Below are 14448 nucleotides of genomic sequence, written 5' to 3'. Positions count from 1 at the left end.
CTACGATGATGCTTGTATTGACTGCGGGGGAAATGTATCATTATAGTAGTTTTTCCCAATGGTACCACCGATAACGCAAATGAATTGTAGAAGATACTGTCTACCACACATCTCAGATTGAGACATAATTTCATCAGGGATCGTTTACACCGCCTGCAGTGTATCGGAAGTTCGCTTAGGCCTCATCGTTATACATGCAACAGCATGGTTGTTTTATATCATAGACATAAGTTACCCAGCTGATCACGATGATAACAGTAGAGTTGTACTCACAGAGACTGACAGGTAGGATTACGCTCGCAAACCGACATTGTGTATGGTTAAAACAATGACATTGTACGTGTAGTTCAGGTACCTAAACTAATAAAATAGCGAGCAGTATATAAACTGTGACTGAACCACAGACAACTTTCTTACTTGTCTGTGATTGAACGTACATTTGTACTTCGTACTAGAATGAACACAGACGGTACTACACTCGTGAAAAGTATGAAATTACAATTATGAAGACAGATATGTATTTTAGTAAATACGTTTATGTAATAGTAGTGTTTTTATTCTGAAATCTGTTGTATGTGTGGTATAGATGCCATGCGTGGTTGAAGAGAAAGAGATCTTGTGATTGGATGCCACTGCACTAGACAATATAAATAGCACTCTGTAGTGTATATTCCGCAACAGTCACCGGCAACGGTATTTTTTGAATTATATCATAAATACCTATAATAATGTCATTATTTTGTATTATGATCATCCTAGACTAGAATATCACCATCCTGGAATATATTCCAAACTCAGATATTAGTATTTCATACATGAATATCTTGTTTTGGCTGAAGACGTTTTGTATGAAAATGATTACTTTAAAGCATAAACCCCTCCACCAAGGGTCTATGTTTAAAGTGATTGATTATTTATCGGTAGACTCTTGAAATTTCTTCATTGATTATTTGTTCGTGTGCTACAGTTACAGCAATAAGGTTACTGCACATTGTATATCGTGGCTCAGTCGTCAGGTTAGTCGAGTCTCGAAAGTTTAGGGAGGGAAAATATGCACTTTAGTTGTATCTAGCTACTTTTTTTTAAATTTATAAATGACCTTTTTAGCAGAACTGAACTGATAAGGTTCAGTAGTGCTATAGGCATGGCAAAGTGTCTGTCTGTCTGTCTGTCTGTCTGTCTGTCTGTCTGTCTGTCTGTCTGTCTGTCTGTCTGTCTGTCTGTCTGTCTGTCTGTCTGTGGATGTGTGTAAACAACTTAAAGTCAAAAAATGCTGGACCGATTGCCCTGATATTTGGTGGGTGTATTACCGTGGGTGTCTAGTTGGGAAATTGTTCAAATCAAAATGATCTTACCACTGGTGTGTGATTTGGGTCAAAAATGTGATTTTTGGTAAAAAAACAAAACAAAACAAACTTAATCTCAAAAACTACTGGACAGATCTGTCTGAAATTTGGTGGGAACATTGTTATGGGTGTTTAGATTAAGAATTGTTCACGACATGATGATCCCATCAAATTAGGGCTAAAAATTGTCTTTTTGGTCAAAAAACTGTAATTCCAAAAGTATTGAGCAGATTGGTCTGAAATTTAATGAGGATGCACCTAGGGTATAGATGAAGAAATATTAAACATATAATGATTTCATCAGTGATATGCAAATTAGGTGTAAAAATAACTGAATAATCATTCAGCAAATGAACACCTATACCTAGCGTGGATCAGCATATATAGTTAAACATTTTAAAAAACTGTACAGTTGTGCTACAATGCTATTGGCGCTATTTTCCTGTTCGTCGTTAGCGGACACGGGGAAATAGTGGCTGTAACATGCAACCGTCTTCTCTCCTCACAGCAGATATAATAAACCGCAACCAAAGACTGTATCTAATTACTTTATAATTGACTGTATTCAATACGTTGCAAATCATGCATTGATGTCACCATGTGATGACATTAGAGTGGCTGGATCTTATGATAAATAATAAAAACTATTTTCATAAACAGCTTTTGTATTTGTGTATATGCATGTATTAGATCATAGATGTTCGAATGAGGGATTTTCAGCGTGTGTGTTTTTTTTTAAAACTGTCCAAGGTTCAATTCAAGCTCAGACCAAGTTTTAGTGGTCTGAGATTCAAGGGAGTTACAAGTAAAAGTACGTTGTTGTTCGCACAGTTCATGACGTAATAGGGGATAGGGGTTCCTCTGACCTTTCAGTATACGTGTATTAGATCACAGACGTAATGACGTCATCGAACATTATGCAATATGACTGAATGCTAGGTTTGAATTCAGCAAATAGCAATAATTATTGTTTATTACAATGTCCTGTAAATATCTGAATTAGAATACTACAGATGCCTCTTTAAAATTGTAGACTAGTTCCTGACAACCGTATCCCGATTTTACACTACATTATCTTGAACATACATTTCTTGGACGGTGCCTCAAATTAAAGGGGTATGTATAATAAAAGAGACATACATTTCGTTACTTTAGCAGAAATATGTACTCTGGCTTGTAAGAATGTGTTTTAGACATGTTCAAACTAACATGTAGTCTAGTTCCTGGCGACCGTGTTCCGACTTTACACTACGTTATCTTAACACATTGCTAAATGTGTAGTATGTGAAGATAACGTCGTGTAAAATCGAACACACTTGTCAGGAACTAGGATAACATAGAATAGAATAGAATCTTTATTGCATCCGTCAAGAAAACTACATTTCTTCATTGGATTTTCTGCAATAAGTGTTTGGCGCTAAAATAAACTAGTAAATGTACAAACTACAGTAATAATCAACAAGCAAAATAAGGTTTATACGAAGGTTAGATAAATGTAAAATAATGTCTTTCCTTTTAATAAGCGTTGATTTTGTGTCTCATTCTGTGTTTTATGCAATTTTTGATAAAACGTTCAATACAAATGCATACTTTTCTAGTAGAGCATTGTCTTATTTAAATATCACATGGTAACAGTAGAATGTAGATATTGCACCGAACCAATGCAGTGCAATATTACAATATGGATTTCGACACATGAATTGTAATGATTTATATTACGCCCCCTATAATTGACCCGTCTGGGTCATAAGCGTGGGTCACCCAAGGTCACACAATGGCTGCTGTGATGAGCACTCGCACTCCACAAACATATGAATATGATTTCATGGTTTTGTATACTGAAGAAGACTCAGAGTGGACCGAGAAGTTCGTCGTAGAGGCCGAGAAGCGATTTCATAAGAGGGGGTATTACGTTGATAGGGATGGTATACTTGGTGTGTATAACTTTGACAATTTGATACGATCACTGGAGATTTCAGAAAGGACGTTTGTTATACTTAGTCCGAATACAAACCAGAATGAACAACATTACTTCGAGGGTTTAAACGTCCTCGAATCGTACTTAGAGGAAAATAGACAGATTAATAGAGAGCGATTAGTTCCTATAATTATTGAGGGAGGCCGTTTGCCGGCATTTCTACGTGTCTTCTCGAAAATTGAACGCAAAAATAAGTACTTTTGGAATAACGTTGAAAGAACTTTGACAACACCATTGGGAGCTACTATCGGACAAACACAAGCACGGTCTTCCTTGTCTGTGACACAAACAGGAAGTAGTCAGAATTGTTCTTCCCTGGCTCCTGGTATTCAAGATACGGAAGTCTCCTCTTGTAAGTCTATTGATAAATGTAGTGGACGTGATTTCATTCTCTCAGTCTGTCTGTCTGTCTGTCTGTCTGCTTCTCTCTCTCTCTCTCTCTCTCTCTCTCTCTCTCTCTCTCTCTCTCTCTCTCTCTCTCTCTCTCTCTCTCTCTCTCTCCCTCTCTCTCTCTCTCTCTCTCTCTCTCTCTCTCTCTCTCTCTCTCTCTCTCTCTCCTCTCTCTCTCTCTCTCTCTCTCTCTCTCTCTCTCTCTCTCTCTCTCTCTCTCTCTCTCTCTCTCTCTCTCTCTCTCTCTCTCATATAACAACTTAAAGAACCTTGAATTGTGATATATTCCCAACATTTCAACATTATTAGGTGTGTTTGTTTGTACTAAAAAAATTCAAGTTAGAAGAGACTAAACCGTCAAGATCTGCTCCCCACTATACCTTCTCGTACCCCATCTTCAATGAAACATAAGGTCATGTACATCATGTAATCTGTTGTGGAAGCCCAAACAGTAACAAGAACCATTCAGTACCTCAGACCACTAACTTTAGTGGTCTGAGTCAGTACTTAGGTTATAATAGTGTAGGCTGCACAATGTTCATTGTTCATATATCTTGGTATGTGATTTGTGCATTGTGTTTAGGAACATTCACAATTGTTTGGAATCCAAAATGAACACTTCAAGTTAAAGACTGCAAGATATTGGCTTCTAAGATCAATACTTTTTTCTAATGGCTTCTAACATCAATACTTGAGAAAAAACATCACTTCTACCTAATGAAGGTTATTTTCAAACCATAAGTGATTTCATAAGATACTAGACCTTTAGTTTCAATATCCCTTTGTGTGGCAGTTTGGTTTCCACATAATTATTACATTTCCCCCCATAAAGTAAACACGAAGTGATGGTTTCGTCACTGTAATAAATGGATTGACATTATAGAAAACATGAAAAGATCATTGAATAAAATAAAATGAAATGTGATGTTTACACAAAGTTGTAAATGAAAACAATTTTTAAAAAAGTCCTCAGGACTGGTTCCTCCTTATCTCAGATGGGTTGATTAGTCCCCAATGGGCTCTGTTCGGAGGGGACTTATACATTGGATTCTGTCTATCCATCTGTGTGTGCATACATTCACCCTCATGTGTGCATACATTCACCCTCATGTGTGCATACATTCACCCTCATATCTCTAGCATGCATCAACTGATTAAAACCAAACCTGGCACAAAAGTAACATACTATGTGAGACATATGCACATCACTTTGTTTTTTGACAGAATCAAATATAGCCAAATGGCAGCCATATTTGTTTTTAAATTTCACAATAGGCATCATAACTTTGGATGTACATAGTGATTCCATTCAAGTGTCTACACCCATATTATCAACTATGGACTGTCTTTTAAGACCTTGACCTTTGACCTTGAAAGTTTTCTTCAAGGGCAAATAGCCAACTTTTGGTTGTTGCCATAGCTTTTTGAATCAAAATTACATTTCAAGGGATGATGATGATATTATAATCATGACTTGGGTTTGCCTATGTGATGCATATGCATCACCAAAATTTTTCTTTCCACGGTAACTCAAGAAGTTGAATACACAAAGACTCCATTTAAATGTCAATACTCAAAGGTGAGCTTTCTTTTCATATCTTGACCTTTGACTTTGACCTCCATATTCAAGGTCAAATTGGTCAATAAATTGTGCAGTTTTGTATCTTGAGACACCATTCAAATTCCCACAATAACTTTTGTTTGACCATGAAACTACTAGTAGCACTGGGTACAAGTACCGTTTCTCAGAGTGGTGTAACTCTAAATGTTTGTGTACAAAAGTTGCATTTTAGTGTTATAATCTGGGAAATCACATTCCATTGTTTTATTGTATTTTTTCTAACAGCAAGAGAAGTTTTACTTCAATCAAGAAGTTTGGATGGATTAACAAGCCTGCAAACACAGTCAAGTAAGTAAAGGTAGATAGCATACAATTCTACCTTTTAATATGGAGAAAAAATTACACATCCCAAACCTATATAAACTCGGCTTGTGCCCCTTTAATACCTAATTGCTGTAGTGTAGATATTTCATTCACCAAATTAAATCAAAACAATTACTTCCAAAGAAAGGTCTTCAGCTTACTACATAGTTTTGTGCCTTTTGATTTGAACTGGAATCATAAAACATCCTGAGAGAATGGTAGCGGTAGATATGTCTTTTATGGAAATGATCACAATGACTGCAATCTGATTAAAATCTGATGTTAGATAGGCTGGTTTTCCTGTATTTACCTTTATTCCATCGTTATTGCATCTTTTACGTGAGTTTTTTTTTTCCTGGGCGAACGGTTAGAAAGGCGTTCACCCAGGAAAAAAAAAACACGTAAAAGATGCAATAACGATGGAATAAAGGTAAATACAGGAAAACCAGCCTATCTAACATCAGATTTTAATCAGATTGCAATGACTGATGTACATGTACATGTATGTAAAATCATGATGAAGATTTCATCAAACCGTTTTATTTACTGCCTGGGGAAGAGGTATGATTTACTTGTCCTGTTGTGTACGTAAGGCAAGTGGAAGATTAATTCAAGATGTAGTGCAAGTCTGTTTGCAGTTTGTAATTTTGTCTTTCTTATTTTTTTTTATCAACAGCTTCTACATCCAGTAGACATTACTTTGATGATTGTGACAGCCTTATGTAATATGAGATGTGTGCATGGAGGAGGTCACTTAAATTGCCAAAGAGTACACTTACCAGCAATACAAATGACAAGTAGAAGAAACTCAAGAGAAAAATCAGATGTATTCTATATGAAATTATGACAAATAACATAATCTCAATGGCACCTCACAGATTTTCTCTTCATTTGAGATGCTGGGAGATTTTAACTTTAGATGCTATTGTGACTAAAATTATAAATAAAGACCCTGTCATTTGACATTACATACTATCCACATTGCAGCCATTGCAGGCACTCTGGAATAAATGGCAGTGATGAGGCTCGAACCAGGATTTACAGACTCCAAGCAGGCCACTCTAACTGTTCAACCATCATGACTCGATCCACTTCATGCATTCATAACTACACTGGCTGCATTTTTGGTACATCATCTTTGATATTTCTGCTCTTAGACAGGAACAGGAATCCTCATTTTTTTTGTGAAGATTTTTATAACATACAATATTACTGGTATATGTATATGATTTTCAAATTTTCCACTTAGTTATTTAGTTTTATGGATATCAGTCATTCCTTTGATATTGGACATTCTTTTATTAATACTATGAATGAGAGCTCATGAAATATAATACATCAAGTAACATCAATTTTATGCAAACCAAATCAGACAACTCCCAGCTTGAGTCTTTATAGTTTTATAAGAGACTGAGAGTATCTTGAGTTCAACTTGATGCATACCTTATACAAATGTGCATGTCTGCCATGTTGATAGTATTTAGTATTTTTGATAACAAGTGGAACATTTTCTAAATACATCGTCAACCCAGGCCATTGTTTTAACTGGTCAAGTTAAATATGTACAATGTATATCATTTTACAACTTTTTCATTAATTTTATGTTTTTTTTGCATACTAAAATGTAAATTGTTGTGCATAATTTTTAGCTTTTGTCACACATACCTATTTACAGAGGTATTGTTGAACATTACATTCAGGAGCATGTCAGTAAAAAAGGTAATGATTGTTATAAGGACAGCAAGACAGAAAGTTAAATGGCATGTATAATGCATATCATTTTACAAATTTTCTGATAAAATTATGGTTTTTGCATGCTAAAATGTAAATTGTTGTGCATAATTTTAGAATTTGTATGTTTACAGGAGTCACAGAAATATTTTTGACTTGTAAATTTGTGCGCAGATTGTATATTTCTTTGTTCTCAGTAAATGAAACCTTTTTTTAAAAAAACTTTTAAGTTCAAAGTTAGGACAGTGAGCTCATTGTATCCCGCCAGATGTCAACAAAGTAGTTATATCATGCAAAAAACAACAGTCCTGTTGAGAGTCCTTGTGTACCATGCGCCCCCCCAAAAAAAAAATAAAAAATAAAAAAAAAAAATAAAAAAAAAAAAAAAATAAATAAATAAATAAATAAATAAATAAATAAAAAAAAAAAATAATAAAAAAATAGCCAAACGGCTTATAGATGTCTGGACGGTGTATGGTAAAGGTCCTATCTAGTGTAACCAGAAATTGTCTCCATCAGCTTTTGAATGCTTCAGGTAATGCTGCTATCAGTAGTGGCCATATTGGATTGGTTACTACAGCAACAAATGTGCACTTTATTGTTGTCAGATAATCTACAACATACTCATAACCTTTGAGAATGAAATATCATCGATGTAACACTATTTTCAGTTCTCATAACAGTCAAGTCTAAGTTTATGGCAAAAAAGAAGTGCCACATATGTTTACTCTATAGTGATTCATGGATGCATGCCGCCATCTTGTTTACAGTCACCACAAGCAGTCAATCAGAAATCAAATATTGCCTGACTTGGTGTATAATAATGTGAAATTGTGATGTATTGGGTATTTACTATGATTCAGTTATTTATACATGATTCCTACAAAACATGTCCTTACAGATCCTACAAGCAACAAAGATAGAATCTTTGACAATCCTACAAATCATTTATACATTTATATTATATTAGGGTCAAGGATCATGCAAGTTATCAGAACGTTATTAAATCTTATGTCATGAGATTCTGCTCTGCAGGAAATTTACAAAGTAATCTTTACGTGCTAATTTTACTGATAGAAAATAAAGTATTTTTCAAGTAACATTTATTCCATGAATATATAGATGTATAGTGGTCTAGTGATTGTGTGTGTGTGTGTGTTGAGATATGTAAAGATGGAAATTTTCAAGAAAGATGTTTAGTGTGTTTCTATATTTCAGCCAAGAATATTGGGTGACATCATATAACTATGTTTCTTGACATCATAACACTTTAAAAGATCTTCAAATGGTGGATCGATCAGTTTTAAAAAACATTACTAATAAACTGGAAATTTTCACTGAAGACTTATTTTTGCTTATTTCGCTGGACAACAAAAATGCAAAATTAAGTAGTGACTAAATTGCCTTGTACATGAATGAACACAATGTGCAAGTCTGGGAATTAGTGAAAATTATCCTTTGAGAACTAGCTGAAGACTGCAAAATTTTCTAGTAGCAAAAATATATAAGTTTACTGTAATAGGTGTACATTGATGTTCAGGATGCTATCAACTCATAAAATTGAACTTTTAACAATCTGGATGCTTGAGAAATAACAGTTTAGTGTCAGAAAGATATGATGAACCATTTTATTATTATGCCCGTAAATTTCACCAATACACTATAAATTTGTGTCCAGATACTTGCCATCAAACATCAGTAACACTGAGACAAGTTTCTAATCCAGTTATAGAGGGTGTCTTTTTTTCAGTTAGATCCCCTAAATACATGTACATGAAAAATAAACAGATTGCTCCAGTTCAGTGTGGTGTGCCCTATGAGGTATGTATTACTGTCTACTATTTTCATTGGTTATTATATCACAAATTAAATATTCATAACCCACTATATCCTAAATAGTAGTACAGACTGATAAAAAAAAGGAGACCCCTGTATGTCTTGGCAAAGATAGAAAAAAAATTATGTTAGTTCCATTACATAACTAGTCTTTTTCGTGTAGCTGATGCAAAAGTGTGACATCACACCTTTTATTTTCTTGTCAAATACTCAGGAATTCTTGGGACCTGCAGTAGCATTTTACAATGTACCTCATGCTAGAGTGTCAAAATAGAACAAGAAGGTCGACTTATTCTTATGCATGCTTTAGGGATATATGTAAAGTACTTGGAGTGGAAACTATGGTGTCGACCAAGAAACCGAATGTTCTTTATGTTTATGATGTACTGAGGCAGTAATATTCTATTCCAGGTACTGAGAATTTATCAGCATCATTGCCAGAAAACAGGATGGTATAAAAATAAAGACAGCCCAAACAGAGCCTGCAAGTCAGTCATTTATTTGGAAGTGTTGGTGTTAGAAATGTTACATTTTGTACAAAACTGAAAAAATGTAAATAATGGTGTTAGAAATATTACATTGTGTATAAATAGCATTTGTATTGTTATATATGAAAATGTGTAATAATAGTTCACTTATAAAGAGTCATTTTCCACAGTCAAATTTGATGAAGGGCACTTATTAGAAAGTATACATGACACAAAAATAGTTTAAAAGCTGTTGTTAAACATATGAAATAAAAAATGACATACATGGAAAATGTTAAGGTAAAGCTACTCTAAAAAGGTGATTTCAAAATCACTAAGCTTGGCAAATGATAGATTTCGAGAGGGAGGTTGTTATTCTCTGCACTAAGTAATGTAACAATAAGTGTAGCAATAGACCGAGTCTAAAGTCAAACAAATGTTGAATCTATAGTCAAATGTTTGCTGAATCTAAAGTTGAATGATTGACTGCAATACAAAGAAAATACAATCATAAATATCTACTACATAAAGTAATCAAAGTAGATTCTACATAGCAAATGAAATGACTTCTATTAGGTGAGACACCCCCTGGCATTGGAATGTCCATGCAAGCACTAAGAAAGTTTGTTTTCTTCTTTCATTTTAAATTCTACTAACTACAGACTTCAATAAAGCATAGACCCTACACGGAGTCAACATTAGATGTTCATACTTGTTTTTTAATTGTTAATATGACTTGAGTTGACTCGGAGTCGACTCAACTGGCTAAGTGAGAACCCCATATAAGTTAAAACTTTCTCTGTCAAGATCAAAACATATTACACTATTTCCTATTTTCAAGTTCAATAATGTGGCGGTAACAGACACCTTCCTGTAAAGACTCATTGAAGATTTCTCTGGGGTAACAAGACTTGTGTAAGATCCATTTGCTGTAAAATGTTTATGGGACTGATGGCATCGTAGTATTGAAGGTTGGAATGGCAGTTGTTGGTACAGAATCTGATTCATCAATTTGGTAGCACTTGAGCAAACCCTATATCAAACACAACAAAATGAGAAAGCAATAGGTAATGCATATTTTATTATTAGAAATAAATTAGATTTGACGAGTCCCAAATCATGATCATATAACAAAAATGCGAGTGAATAAGACACATATTTTAGAAAAATGTGGTCAATGTACATGTACTGTATCAGAACTGTTCTGTTTATATTTAAATACAAAATGCTCTCAATATGATGAGCTTATACAATGAGTAATGAGCCTTTTAATAACGGCCAATTTAATACAATGACACATGGCATGTGATTAGTACTACATAACAAGAAACAACTCTACAGATTGGCTGATAATATTTAGATAACAAGGAACAACTCTGCAGATTGGCTAATCATGTTTTAGACCATGCATTAAAATAGAAATGGAAATTAGAGAATGCACAGAAAAAAAATACTTACCATTAATGTTGCTACTACTAGTGACAATCCTATTGTTGCACCTTCACCAACTTTTAGAATCAGAGCAGAAGACTTGTGCTTTCCAAGCTGGCAATATATGCAGATTGCGAATGGTATAGTGGCAATACTTGTTACAATATACGTGATTGTTAAGTTGGAATGTGCAGTCTTGATATTCATGGGTGCAGGGCAACCATGTGTTACAAGAAGAACTATTTCTGCAAGCCATAAACCTGCTGTGACAATTATTAGCAATATCAATATAGGGAATGAAATCTGAAAATAAAAATACAGAATCAAAGTTAATAGTCTTAAAAGTGCTAACCCAACTGCAATTGAAAACCATACAAATGTATATACCCAGTTTTTGAATCAGAGTCCTCTACTAGTCCTCTAACAAAGTCAAATCATTTACTTTCAACAATTATATACATCACAAGGAATAACTATAACAAAATATAGATCCTGGAGCAATTTATCAAGTTATGTTTGGGTTACTATTTTGACCAAAAATTGCAGTCTATGTTCACCCAAACAACAAAGGTCTATACACATCGGTCTCCAAGAAAGACCCAGTATCTTTAATAATTCGTCATCATCACAAATATTGATATTATTTTTAATATGGCCTAAAAAGATTATAAATGTAAGTGATGTGTATATGGATGAAGAGTCCATTCTTGGCCTGTCTTTGAAAGTGACCACAGGTCACAGTGCAAGATTAATGAATGGTGAGTGGACCGTGTTCACTTACCCTGGTGATCCAACTCTTTGAAATTAGCCTGCGAAAACCAGATATACCTGTGAAAAAGAAGATAATAATGAAATAACCAAAAATGTTAATGATGGCTTGATAAATCAAATGATTTATAATTTAGTTTATAATGTGCTAGAAGTTCAAAGTTTTTAGCATTCATACTGAAGTGAGTTACAATATAAAAGACATTTTATCAGTTGAACTTTATAACTAAAGAGAGGTGATAAGACACATCCAAAATTGAACAATTAATGACATTATGTTTCACTAAACTTTATTAATTCTGACCATGTTTATAGGACAAACATCTGCCTATTTGACTTGTCTCCTGACTGAGATTCTCAGATAAGCAATGTTGATTTGAAAGTGTAGGAAGAACAGACTGTTGCTGAAATGTACAGAATTGCCTTGACTCTCCTATCATAGTATCCAAACAGAGGAATAAATCTGACAAATATTGATGAAATTAATGAGTTTCAGGGGAAACTACTCGATTGTTTCATTCCTTTATGTATTTATATAAGAAGAGCCTGTATGAACTGTTCAGTTTATGGACAGGTTGACTCTCTAGAATTCTGATTTTTATGTTCAAAAATTGCATTGAAATTTTGGAACTTTCTTACTTTATTACAAGTACGTAATTTGAGAGTGATGCTGATCCTCACAGATCTGTGATGTTTACTAGACAGGTTGTATGGCTAATACGGTAATACAATACACTGCGATGTTTACTAGACAGGTTGTATGGCCAATAGAGTATAGAGTACATATACATTGTCAACTCTGACCTGAGATATATTGTTCTATATTTTTGTACTTATTCATATTTCTGAAAAATGAAGAAAAACCCACGGATGGAATCTCTTCCCATATATTCCTAAGGGCTGTGGCTTTTGGCTAAATTGTACTTAAAAGTTCACACCATAACAAAATGGGTCTACCTTGATTAACTTCACCACGATCAGTCTGATCTGTACTAGTAGTATCTGTCTTTTCTCCAGATTCATTCCTCCCAGTTTGTGTAGATAATGAAAGCAGGGCTGTGATTCACAAAACACATGGTAAATTTAACTGAAAGAAAGTCATAACCTCCCTTATGTATAAAATAGATTCACTTTTATTATACATGTTTTCATCAATTCTATTTAAGTATTATTCTCCCAAACTGTTAAACACAATCTGTTTTAAGTGTACCAGCCACCTGTTTCACACACAACATCTCAGTGCCCTAAGCTATAAAATAACCAAGCCAATAACTCTAGATGTGCAATGAAAACTTTCAATTTGGTTCCAATCAGAGTTTGTATGATTTACAAAAAGACTTTCCCCCAAAGTAAATCCAATGTGACTAATTATTAAAATAAGTCAAATCAAGGCGGAACATATACATCATGATACGATGCATTGTGTATGACAACAAACAAATAAGGATCACTTTACCTGGACCTTATACATATCAAATGACTGTTGTACATAGATACATACAGTACTTTTATGAATGTTTGAAGTTTTTTGCTTCATAGCTTCAGGATGTTTGATTAAATTTCAATTTATGAGAATCTCCAGCAGATAGTATTGCTTTGTTTATGAAAAAATCAATAAAATTATGGCACTTTTTAACAGCTTGTTGGTCAGACTTTGGCAAATGTGTCATTAGAATTGGAGGTAATTTAGGACCGTCCATTTTTAGGCCAACCTAAAAGGCAGATTAACACACACACACACTCACACATGTATGCATGCACACACACACTTGCATGCACACACACACACACACACACACACACACACACACACACACACACACACACACATACACACTCTCCCCATTAAAACTGAATGCTTCCTAAATTGTTAAAGGATGTGAAGATGGAAAAGTCACCTTCATTCTGCCTGTCCTGTGAGTCTCCAGAACCATTGTGAAAAGTTACTGTAACACCATCTAGTTGTGTGTCTGAAATTGTAAATAACCAAAAAAAAAAAAGGAAGTCCATACAGACTACAGAGATTTCTATTTTCATATTCTGCTTGACCTCACCTAACAATAAAGATAATCATCTATGAAAAATAACTTGATTCTTCTATTCAATCATAGAGAGTGGAAAAACACCCCCACCCCAGTCTATGATTAAATTATAATATTCTTCTTTGCAAACATATGGAAAAAGCCTGGATATAAGGCAAAAGTTATTGACATTCAAATTGTTTGGAAAAACTGATCACAAATCTCACACTTCTAGTCAAATTCAAATATCTATGACAGCATTTAAAAAGGGAGCATACAGTAACTTGTTAGGCCTAATAAAAAAAAATGTGTGGTTCCGATTACGCTCAATTTTAGAATAGGTGGGGTAGGTAGATTTTTTCTTTTATTTTATCATATATTTTTTTCTGTGTGAGTGTCTAGTTCAGGTTTTCCATTGTTTTCCAAATAGTCTCTGTGTTGTTTATTTCTTTCTATCAGATGTACACCCATTACAGATTGGAAGAACAGTTTTATTTTGTCTTCTTATGTTGATGTCAGTTTCCGCATCTACTATTTCTCACGAGACTTTACAATT

General features: G+C 34.2%; 1 protein-coding gene across 2 annotated transcripts; it reads left to right on the top strand.

Annotated features, from left to right (window-relative positions):
- The first annotated feature begins 3112 nt into the window (after positions 1-3112).
- On the top strand, positions 3113-7703 carry LOC144435617 (uncharacterized). 2 transcript variants are annotated; one of them, XM_078124210.1, is made up of 3 exons: positions 3113-3676; positions 5561-5623; positions 6315-7703. In XM_078124210.1, exons 1-3 carry the CDS (start codon positions 3121-3123, stop codon positions 6362-6364), a joined length of 669 nt encoding a protein of 222 aa, XP_077980336.1. In that variant the 5' UTR covers positions 3113-3120; the 3' UTR covers positions 6365-7703. The 2 variants fall into 2 exon arrangements, with proteins under 2 accessions (XP_077980336.1, XP_077980337.1); XM_078124211.1 differs by having other exon boundaries at positions 5561-5633.
- Positions 7704-14448: the final 6745 nt, after the last annotated feature.

This window comes from Glandiceps talaboti, chromosome 5 (assembly GCF_964340395.1).
Source record: "Glandiceps talaboti chromosome 5, keGlaTala1.1, whole genome shotgun sequence".
Classification (NCBI taxonomy): domain Eukaryota; kingdom Metazoa; phylum Hemichordata; class Enteropneusta; family Spengelidae; genus Glandiceps; species Glandiceps talaboti.
The sequence above is the reverse complement of the archived record's forward strand: the minus strand, read 5'-3'. Positions and strand labels throughout refer to the sequence as shown.